We start from the raw sequence: 12,203 nt of genomic DNA, 5'->3' as shown, positions 1-12,203 counted from the left end.
TTTCATAATATACAATCAATTTTTTTTCCACATTTTCAGACTTTAATCTTCGTCGCCTGGGCGACAATATCCATTTTAGCCAACTGAATGACCTTTCTAGGTCAACTGTGGTAATTGGTGCAAATTCAAATAATTTATAGTAATTATAGTGTTGATAAATTTCTTCTATACGACTCAGTTCTATTTCTTTTCTGCATACCAAATTCTTTAATGTTTTATTTTTAAAGTTAAAATAGTTTTTTACGATGTCGATAAATTTAGTCGATTTTTAATTAATCCGGTGTTTGAATTAATTTTAGAATAATTATTTTTATTGTACGATTTGTACATTTACTTTTTTAATAATTATATTTGTTCCTACGTTAAAAACAAATATCGGATAAAATATTATAAAATTAAATTAATATTAATAATATTAATAATTATTCCAAGGAACAGAACGGACACTGTAGTGTTTTCCAAGTTTATCTTATTCATATTATAATTGTGAAAGTTGAATAAATTTGCCAATAAAGCACTCAATACTGCTGGATGGACACAGTTGACTGGCCATTTGTAAACCATGCAGCAACAATATAAGATCTACCAAATCGTCAGTTACGTGCATTGCTATTAATTTTACTTCATTTTTAATTAGTTATACGATTTTTTTAATATTAATAATTATAATTATTATTGTTAAAAACAAAGCATAGCATAGCTACACCTACCTATTAATTTATTGATATAACATCTAAAACAATATTGACTTTCAGTAGCCCATAGAACGATCACGTAATTAACTAGTCCGACTTAATTACTTCATAAGACCTTATCAGCCATCTAACCTCACTAATCACACTGATTTTCTGCCGCGGGCAAATTTTATTTTCGTTGATAGCCATCGGCCCATCGTAGTGTGCGGCGACCCAAAGTAAATGTGTATTTAAATACAGCTTGCTCCTCGCAGTGATCTTTGGATAAAACAAAACACGACTTGAAAAATGCAGTACGCCCGATAACTCTTAGATGACATTCGTTTTTCGGGTGAAGGGAAAATGACAGTCTCTTACTGATTTAGTTGCAATCCAACACCCAAAGAGTGCAGTCGTCTTTTCAGCCTTAAACTATATAAGAGTAGTTAATACCACCATAACAATAATATCACAATTTTCCAATTGTATATTTTTACCATATGAATTGAAATATGTGACTGGTATTGTCAACTCTATATAATTTCAAATTTGTTTTCGAATTTCAAATTCTGATTCTTTTTTATTTAGATTATGTCAAAAAGTCAAATCGCAATATAGTCATCAACCGAATATTAAGCATAACGTCATTAAATTAGGGCTTATTTTGTTAATCATTGAGACAATAGCTATCCTTAACTTTTTGCGGTAAGTTTAAAACTTTTTCTGAGTTAATAAGAAAGCAGAACAGCAGTATCACCTTCGCGTGTTATCGCCGATACCCGATTATCTTTCTAAAATCCGAAGGTCATTCTCAGAGTTAACGGACTGTACATACTTTTCTAGCAATAAAGACGTAAGTGTATAACAACTGGGAACTGGTAGAAACATAAAAAAATATAATGAAACTTCCATTTAAACATGAAAATGATGTAATTTTGTTATCATTCGCCCGTGCGTCTCGCTCGCACTAATACATGTACGAACAAGTACGAGAGAAATGCACGCGCAAATGATAACTAAATGACTTCATTTAGATATCAAAATATACGTTCGAATTGGCCTCCTGGTTATATTCAGGCAGAATAAATCTAAATGCAATTTCAAGCAGTAATTTCCACCCAAACTAAACCAATATTCATTCTGCTGCGCTCCAACATAACAAACGTACTCCATTAGGAATCGGAATCAAGTATGGTACATAATGATCGGCCAGCCCCGGTTGTTGAACCCCAGTCAAGTTCAAGTGTGCTCCTGTTTATTTTTAGGGCACTAAATATACTCAACTCCTTCTAACGTTTGATTGGTTGACTCAGGCAAATGTCGCGAGAAACAGTTATTATAGTTCCAGCGACTCGCGCAAACCTATTTACAAATTAACTCTAGTTGACTCTTTGGCCGGAAGACGTAGACATTCATTTTTAGACGGTATGAGTTAAGGGGAAAGGAATAAGGGGTGACATTAATAAGTTTAATACTCAAATATGTACCTACGTCGGTTTTGCTACAAATGTGAGTATATCTGAAAGATATATAATTTCTTGAATGAAATTAAGTTTACATATGTTCCGTATTAGGTATTCGAAAGCATCCAGTAACATATCGTGAAACACAACAACGATGAAGCATTAGCAAGTACCTAATTCTACCATTTCTACCCCTACCATCAAATTTAGGTTTTTATGTTTATTCATGTACTTCTAAAATACCAATAAGTAGTATTTTAGAACTTAGAGCATGTTTAGCAACACATGTCTCATAATGAGACTCTCATTTATTTTTTAGGGTTCCGTACCCAAAGGGTAAAAACGGGACCCTATTACTGAGACTCCGCTGTCCGTCTGTCTGTCTGTCTGTCACCAGGCTGTATCTCATGAACCGTGATAGCTAGACAGTTACACAGATGATGTATTTCTGTTGCCGCTATAACAACAAATACTAAAAACAGAATAATATAAATATTTAAATGGGGCTCCCATACAACAAACGTGATTTTATTGCTGTTTTTTTCCGTAACGGTACGGAACCCTTCGTGCGCGAGTCCGACTCGCACTTGGCCGGTTTTATTTATCAATTACCGAAATAATCGATCAAAATAGATATCAATAATCATGTTTCAGGCCCAACAAATGGAGCGTAGAATAAAACGGACCGCCCACACAAAATAGCTGGCAGGAAAATACAACCACCTTTGTAACTGTTGAAGCATTTTGAACCTAGTGTACATAACGTGACCTCAGGATTCGTAACAACTATGCTAAATTCAAGAGCACCCTTATACTGGATCGTCTGAGGTGGTGTGCATGGTGTTTTGAAAGTTGCTATCTCAAACAGATCGTTCTGCCGTGACCAATGAGGTACTTTACGGAATAGACTTGGCCGGAGCACTAAAATCCTGTAGCATATTCATGGCAAGCCAAGGCGGCAGATAAGGATCTTCGTGAACGGTACGTGCTATTTGCCAGAGGTACTTGAAACGAATTGTGCTTCATACCTCATATTACGCGTCTATCATTTGTTAAATAAGCAAAATGAAGTAAAAAGGAAAAAATACTAATATTTAACTTTATCTTGTTACGACGGAGTGTTGAATTTGAGTCGCTTAACTTCAAACTCGGGTAAAACCAACTGTCAGATTTTGCGATCTTGGTATTAATAAAAGGTAATAGGGTAGATACTTCCTAAGAGGGTCGAATGAATTTAGTTTTAAAATTATCTTAATACGTCAGTAAGCCTAGCAACTTTATCAAATCAACCAAGTTTTAGTAAAAAAATACATGAGTACATTATCAATATTATCATATGTCGCTCCGACATCCGTTCGATAAAACACGGATTTAAAATTTTTAAGCATGTGATGTATAGACCCGACCTAAAACGACTTTTATAAACTGCCTATCAAATTGGCAGAGATTAATAAACACGAATCACATGGCCACCAGCTGTCCCGCCTGTACAAAATAGTCAATTGGAAATTTCTACTGCCACGCGTAATAGGGTGCGAGTGCGACTTACCCCTATTGTTACCGCGTACATTGTGCAAGAACACCTGGCTTCCAACTCATTAGGGGAAACCAGTGAAGCTAGAACTCTCTCCAATGCAGGGAAATTAAGACTAGGTACTAAAGTGTTTCACTATGTTAGAGACGAAGTTTTTACTCATTTAGTATTAAATACACTTATGAGGCTCGGTTGTCACGAATATTCGTTCCCATGAAAAGGAAATATCTAAATATCCCGTAAATTTTAGCACCTTTTTTCCCGGTCTTTAAATTTCAAGTTTGCACGGCTGGCAATGCAGGCGCTTTACTGTGTAAACTGTTGACAATGTAGAAGTTCGATTGGTGACCGCGCGGTTTTGGTCGCTTTGACGTTACTTGAGTAAACAAACCAATTTCGACTGCATACGTATTCCAAAAGCCCATATACAATTTCGAGCTCTATCAAATTTCAGATGTGGATACGTCTATTGTACAGAGATATTGGGGTACCCTTAGAATACCCTTAGAATTTCACGATGGAGGCAAAAGATTATTCTTAGTACAAGTGTGGTGCATACATATATGTCCCAAAAAGATGTGTGTTTGTGGGTTATTGAATCGGTGTAAGTTCTCTATAAGACGTTGGATCATAAATAAACTGGACATCGATATTCACATTCAAATAAGTACTCTAGTCCCTTGTTTTTTCCCCTTTCTTCAATACTTATGTTTTTCTATTCTTATTTCCATTCGTCTAAGGACTAAGATTAAACTCGAGGGCAATCCCCAATCTAGGAGACAGTAGGAAATCGCGAGCTCCCACAGGAGTGGTCGGGAAACACGTTTCACTTGACTAGTGCCTCACGTCACTGGCCCATTTCTTACGTCCCATTGACTGCTATGCATTCATCGGGCCTTTTCAAATGAAGGGGTAAATGAAACTCAGTGTAAATGAGGACGAATGGAGATTTATTGTTGGAGTAAGGGCCTCTTTAGCTTTGGCATAGCGCTTGAGCGTGCTAATAGGAGCAATGAAGGCTTGTTTAGTTTTAAACTCTAATAAGTTTTTATTACATGCATGCATGTAAAAATTTGACCTCAATCTGTCACAAAAGATTAACACTATCCTTATTTGAAGTAAATGACATTGTAAAAAGTTTAACCCGACTCCGACTACGGATTTTAATAAAGCCTTTTTCTTTTACACATTTACAAACAAAATATAGATCACTAAATTCATATATACTTAATAACCCTTTCCGTACTCGGGTATAAAAAAAAGCTACGATCTGATTAATGGTTTCGGAGAATAGCCCTCGATGTCGACAGAAATTCATTGAAAACAAGCTCAGTGGTTTTAACCATATGCAAAATAGGCTATGACTAAATATAATCGATCTGCTAACAGCCTAAGGAATCAGTGAAAATCTTTTTTCAATTAGAAAAAAAACACGTTTTAAATAAACATCACGCTTTTTGCGCAATAAAAGCATTGCAAATCCTTATTGTATCCATGTTTTTATTATGTTTCTACTTCAACAATAGCGAAGTATTCATGGAGGCAACGCAAGTGATTGAATTCGCACAGCCTGGTTCATTATTATCTTCATAATCCGGGTTTAAACTGCATTACAAAAGGTCTTACACTGACTGGGACTATTTTTTAAAAAGCTCCCGTATTTTCGTTGCGCCGACGACGCCCTCGTCAAATATTTTTATAAGTAAACCAATGTTTGAGCTGGTTTTGTCGGACGGGTTGAATAAAATCAGCCCTTGATTGTGATTCGCCTAAATTTTGGTACGAACCTTAAATAAATTTTTTTTTTGGAATATGTAAGGATATATAGCTAATTATAAGCTTAGGCAAGTGTTGTGCCACCCTTCAATCACCTTAGTATCACCTTTAAATCTGTGCGCGCGGAATGCAATAAATAGAGAAGCATGGCGGGAAACAACGAAAAAAGCCGTACAACGACCTCAATGACCACGACTGCTCTGACAAGAGTATCCGACTAAGAAGAAGAAGAAGTCGTGTTGTGCCTACACAGTGCAAATGAAATTTCAAATGACTGAATGGCTGGAAACCATCATTCCAATATTTTTTTCCCCTCACTACCTCGGAAAGTTGTCTTTTATCCTTTAAAACAAGCGGGGAAAAACGCATTTTATCCACTAGTGGGGAAAGTAATTTGACCTTGGATGGAGCGTGTTTAAGTAGCTTGACACGAAACGTAAAACGCTCATAATAATGGTTCGTTTGATATTAATTATCATTAAACAAATGGTTTGAGAATCTAATAAAAAATGCCAAATTTAGCTTTATTTAATGATTTTATGTCATAAACCTTAAAGTTCCATAAGAAACGTTTGTTTTTTAATAATGATGTTAAATATAATTCTGCACGCACAAGTTGAGTCGATGCAATTTCAAAACGCATCATTGACATTTCATACGTCAGAAATGTCAACATTGTCAACAAAATTTTTACTTAACAACTCACGTAAAAATACAGAGTTTCCAGAGTTTTTGTTATAATATCGTAAAAAAATGAGTGATTCCATTGATGAAGATGATCTAACGCCTGTGGATGTTGCACTTTCCTCGCTATAGTGAGGGGAAAAGTTTTGTGTTACACACGGGTGCAAATGTATTTTACTTCTCGTGTGTTAAAACACAACTTTGCACCGTTGTATAACAAATAACTATTTTCTCACAATAGTCACAATTCACTAAAGACCGTAACTGCGCGTGAACTTAATGTTTCTGCGCAAGAAATTAAACAAACTGGACTGGACTGCAGGGCTTCGTCACTTTTTCTTTAATTATATGGCATCTACTCGTATAATCAAAATATTTGATAAAAATAATTTGATTTGTTCCCAAAGTTGTGTAAACTAAACAAAGTTAACTTTCATCTGCTTTTCCTATAGGTATCAATGAAGCCCCGGGAAGAACGTTCCTGGTACTGTATTTCTAATAATAACTTACATTTGTGTCCGAGCTCGCAAAGGAAATGCCTCAAGCAACAAATGTTATGCACATGCGGTTAACTGCCGCAATGACTACCTATTCGCAGATCACATTTAGATACGAACAAGTGCCGCGGCCGTTAACATCAAACCAAGTGCTGTTTACGAGCAACCGCAAACAAACAATATCATAGACAGCCCTTACCACTATAAGAAATTAATCTACGTGTCCAAAAAATAAAACAAACGGGACCATAAATCCCACACTGAGAAGACAATATATCGCGTCATCATAAACTTGTCCCTCTCCCGCCAGGCGGCGCCATGACCCCCCTTTCTTCGTCCCCTCCCCGGCCCCCCTCAAGCCGCGACGCCGCCGCACGCACGTGCGTGCACAGCTACTTGCTTCCACCATTCAGAACACCACCATCCAAGCAACAAAACACCTTAACGGACACTATTAAAGTCCATTATCACAACCGGTACTTTCCAAGGATGCTGCACAATCCATTACTCACCATATCACGTTACTATTAAGCACATTTTATGCTGCTCATCGGCCGCATTCCCGAGACTTAAAAGCGATTGTTGTCGATAAACGTTTGAACTTTTGTCCTTTTGTAAATTAGCGGTTGCGGCTTTAGATTTTTATTCGCTTTTGTGCGGTTTCAACGATAAAGGCGACGACACTGACTTACGAGTCGCGGAATTGATAAGTTAGGTCGCCATTGTGGCTTTACTCGCTATCGGGACGGCAAAAGTTCGTGCAATTTCTTAACTGTCATCGTAAAGCCTGCGGCATCGCTGCAGCAATAAATAAATTTCATAATCGAAGAGCTTCCCGCGGTAGGTTAATAAATTGCACAAGAGAGTGCAATCATAAACAAGGCTGGCGTCACAGAATAATGCACCCCACCACAAAACTGGTCCCTCGGGTATCGGCTCTGACGAATAGCCCAATAAGCACCCACGAGGCAAAACGCGACACGTACTAAACATTCCCGGATATAAAAGCTTTACCCTGTTAAGTAATTTATTTCGTCTTCAGGTAGTCCGTGAATGGTTATTTTATGGTCCCACTTAAACGTTCTATAATCCACGCAGTTCAAGCATAAAAGAGGGTGTCGGAAACCATAATGCAGCGTGACTCGTGACTCTCGTGAGCTACGGAATCGTACTCGATACGGCACCTGTTTCAAGTCAAAAGTTATAAATCTTAGTTTTTTGGGAGAGTTTTTAAGCCTAAGTATCTATTTGTACGATTTATACCATAATAACTCAGTCCCCTATATAATAAATATTATTGCTCCCTCTTGAAGCTTAATTTCGATGCAGGTGGCATTCAAGCACTCTTATTACTTAAAAGTTAGTCTAGTTTTCATTGTACACGTTCCAAAATTATTTTTTTCAAGTTTTTGCACTTGTTGACTCAAACCCATAGCATCAGAGCATAAACTAACCTATCTTAACATATATTAGTTGGATATAGAGCCATGATTCATCTGCGCTGAGTCAGAGAAATCTCACTTAGTAACCAGTTCAGCCCTCCACAGCCTACCCACTCGTAAACGAACCGGTCGTACGATCTTAACAGGCCCTGTATTCCCATCACTTACCAATCGATTGCCTGAGATAAACTAATGTGAGCTCCGATTAGACATAGTTATTACATATACCGAGATCACATTTTTACTGGTTAACTTGGAACGCTCGCGATAACGGTCCAGGTTCTTCGAGGATTGGTATATAGGGGTATAAAAGTCTTCGACGCATTTACATTATCCTTACGGGTGTGTAATAATCGCTATATCAATAAATGATCTACACATATAGTAAATAATAATAAGTTGTTGTTATATAGAGTGAAACCTATCCTTACAACCAACGCATTTTTATTGAAGTCACTAATGAAAATGATTCTCATCCTTCAATTATTTTAAAAATATAGGTAGATATCGATATTGGATTTAAATTTATGACTGAAGAACTACTGCCTTCCACATCGTCCTAAGCGATATTTAATATCGGAGCCGACAGCGATATGTCGATGCCATGTCCTGTCAGATATTTAATTTAATCCACGAAATGGCTAAACCGTTATTTGGAATACACGTAAAATATTGTGTTGTGAGAAACATTTCTACAAATGACTGGCTTCCCCTATCTTGGTTATTACAAGAACACTTTGAAACTCGTAAAAGAGTCTGTTATCTCGCTGGCACTCTAGTTATTACTTCGGCCACATACTCAACGAGTGGCATTGGAAATAGCGAGGGAAGTAGGCAGAGACGTAGTGTGGCCGCGCTACTCGTCATCGGCTGCCATACTGCCCTGCATACCTCCCTCACTACTTCCCATACCACTCGTCGAATCTTTACCCTGGTGGCACACTTAGGAAGTAACACTATCTACTGCCGCCGGACGCCGCATGGTGCAACACTATTCGTAATTAGGTTAGTTAGATTGCACCAACTTATCTCCTAAGGCGTATGAACTATCATTGAACTATCGCCAACAATGCATTTTACCCTATCATTATTAGCCGCTTTCACATCTCGCCTGGGAACACGATTCATCACTTCACCGTTATGCATTGAGACAAATTGTTCCAACCAAGTTCAATTACCCTTCAATAGTTCACGACCAATAATGGTGACAGATACGGCCAACGCTTATCGACGAATAACAATTTTCTCAATAAAAATCTCATTAACATCGTAACATTCGTATTTATTACTTCAAATGCGTGTATCAGTTGCACAAAGTACTTTTCTAATTCGATTCCGAATGGATATCGTTGTGTAATTCATATAGTGGTGACCGCATGCTCAGTACTTTTTCCGAGACCTCGCATCGCTATAAATGGTCGTATATTAAACCGCAAGCGGTCTACCTGACCCTTCTGGTTTCGATCGCTGGATCACATTACATGAGAGGTGTTGACTCGCTACGAGTGTCTACATCAAACACAGTAACTGTAGCGGACTAATTAATTCGCGAAATTAATTTTGTCAATATTGCTCCACCGGCTATTACGGGTACATTTAGCCCCTGTTTCTCTCGACTTAAGACAAATGCCTTCGCAAATTACTTAACATTAGAATGTCAGCACATTAAACATTATAACGCATACGAACGATCCGAAACAATGGGCGGATATGAGGCAGGATATGCGTCCGACACATTCGCGTCTCCATGTGTGACGTCAGCGTGTCTAATTTACGTAGATCATTATCATTAAACGGTGGTGAACTGTTGTTGCAAGCTTAAAGCGCTTGTTTATATCCGCTGGAGTTTGCAGTTTGCCTCGGATGACTCGAAAGTTCCCAGCATATTAAAACAAACACGTTGAAGCGACTATCGACAAAGTTCCGTCCGCTACGTTAAGCATCGCATCCGCTAATCCTCGCTGCAAAACGCAGAACAAACTGCTTCTCTTTGTGTTGCACTAATGAGGGCCACGTGGCTCTGTCCTGTCCCCCGCATTGCAGGCTGCACAATAAAACAATGCACAGTAGTACACAGTCGACTATTCCTGCAGGAGTCGCGTGACTCCGACTCGTTACTTCAGTTCCTGACTGTTTGTATTGTATGGGCAGACATTTTTCAAATGCGTCGCCGGAATGGCAACGTTGTCGTTTATCCTTCCATGATAATCGCTATTGTTGGTGTCTGCTGTATTTTAAATTGCATTTGTTCATTTCGCAAAAGCATTATAAATAACTTTGTGGCTTTGCTTTTAACCTTTAAAAGTTGAACCTATACAATGTGATGTTTGTCGTTTCCAATATATTTTAAGTTTACTCTCCGATAAAAAGGTTTTAAGAGTATCAACCAATTCCAAATAAATAAGTACCCGCTTCATGTTGACGTATATTCTTAAATATTCTATTTATTCGATTTTCAGCACAAGATTAGAGCCAGACATTGAAAGTCCTTGACAGAGCCGAGGGATTTACCGAAGCCGCTGGATACTCGAATTAACGATCCTTACGATTGTGTAATTTATCTTTGGTAAATGGAAAAACTACGGCTACAGAAGGTCTCAAGAGTTAGCCAGTGAACATTTGGTATTCCCAATATTCAGAGAACAATGCCTATTTCCGAAACTGGCCTCGAACATGTGTTGATAAGACTTGATTAAAAACTTTGGGTAATATTTGAACATTATACCTAATTCAAACAGATGGGTAAACAAACAACAAATTAATAGCGTGTTATAGTTGTCTTGTAAGATTCCGTTTACCAATTCATATAAGAATGCCCCTAACAGACAGGATGCGTTCTGTTTACATTCCGTCAGAGGACTCACGACACTTTGACACAAACACGAAAACTTTTGAAAGGAGCGTTTCTTCGCGCGTTGTCACCAAACAAAACAATATAAACATTGGCTGTCCGCGGTCGTGAACTTCACTTAACACTAGCTATTAGGTCTGTTGCACCGCTGCGTTTCCGTGGCGGTGAACTCACCTAGTTGGGCGAAGACTTTCGGGCGCACGTTCTCCTGCCAGGCGGCGGCGGCGGCGGCGAACAGTGCTGCCAGCAGGGCACAGCGGAGCACGAGCATGGCACTAGTCACAGAGCGACATCACTTGAAGCACTCGCGGCGCGCGGGGCACAGGCAGGGCGCGCGGCGGCCGGCGGTGGACTGACTGCCGGCGGATCGCGCAGGCGCTGGCGGCGCCCCGCGGTCTCGCATGCGTGGTGTTGCGGAGTGCGGACCTCGCACGTGACGCAGCCCTCCTCGCAACCCTCGGCTATCCAACCCTGCGACGTCATAATCGCGTTAAAAAAGCGCCTGCATATCCTAATGAACACTAAACCTGCAATTGGGAGTGGCGGGGAGTCTTTGTTTATAAACGATTTTGGGTGCATTAAACATTCGTTAGGGGCGTGACAGTTCAGCGAATCGTAAGGTCGCAATTACGACTGAGTTTACAAGCGGGCTTAAGCATGCATTATAAATCCCCTTCCGGAAAAAAAACCAGACACGAGTCGACGTGATTTTACTAATTGACGTCTCCTCCTTAACGACAGAGTCGAACCGTCTAATAGGTAGGTGGCTCCCAGTCTATAATTGTCTTGTTAACCGATCAGTTATCGGTGTTTCTTGAAATTCGTTACAAACCATTCAACTAATATTATGGTATACAATAGTACACATGTGCCGACCCCACATAACGTGGGATAAGGGCAGGAAGAAGAAGACAATAGTACACTAAAGTATTGTTTACTTATAACAAATGGTATTGAATTTGTTTTATATAGAGAGGTCTCATGTTATGATGGATCATTTAATTATACACGTCATAAAACTAATCGATTATTCAGCAAAAAAATCAACATGGAAATATTGCAAACACAAAGTTCTAAATCCGGGTTCATGAAAAAGAGGGATATAACTTTGTCGAAATACTTTTTGTGGAACGGTGGGGTGCCCTAGCAACTTGTTCATTATTTTTAATTCGACAAAGTTCGTCCCTTATAGCGTTATTGGGTCAGTTTGGAACCGTACCAAACTAAGTCGTGTTCGATGGTAGAGCACCAGTGAGATGCATTGTTGTCGGCCCGTGTGAAA

The 12,203-nt window shown here is 38.8% G+C and overlaps 1 protein-coding gene across 2 annotated transcripts in view; it reads right to left on the bottom strand.

The window, feature by feature from the left end:
* The window catches only part of LOC134749719 (semaphorin-1A), a 427,168-nt gene extending 415,496 nt beyond the window's left edge, over positions 1-11,672 (bottom strand). For both annotated transcript variants that reach the window (XM_063684737.1, XM_063684738.1), the window contains exon 1: positions 11,096-11,672. In XM_063684737.1, the coding sequence (XP_063540807.1) occupies positions 11,096-11,192 (97 nt within the window). In that variant the 5' untranslated portion in view covers positions 11,193-11,672. The remainder of the gene's footprint in view (positions 1-11,095) is intronic.
* Between the last annotated feature and the right edge of the window lie 531 nt (positions 11,673-12,203).

Source organism: Cydia strobilella, chromosome 18, assembly GCF_947568885.1.
Source record: "Cydia strobilella chromosome 18, ilCydStro3.1, whole genome shotgun sequence".
NCBI classification, from domain to species: domain Eukaryota; kingdom Metazoa; phylum Arthropoda; class Insecta; order Lepidoptera; family Tortricidae; genus Cydia; species Cydia strobilella.
Note: the sequence above shows the minus strand (reverse complement) of the source record. Positions and strands in the feature narration are given on the sequence as shown.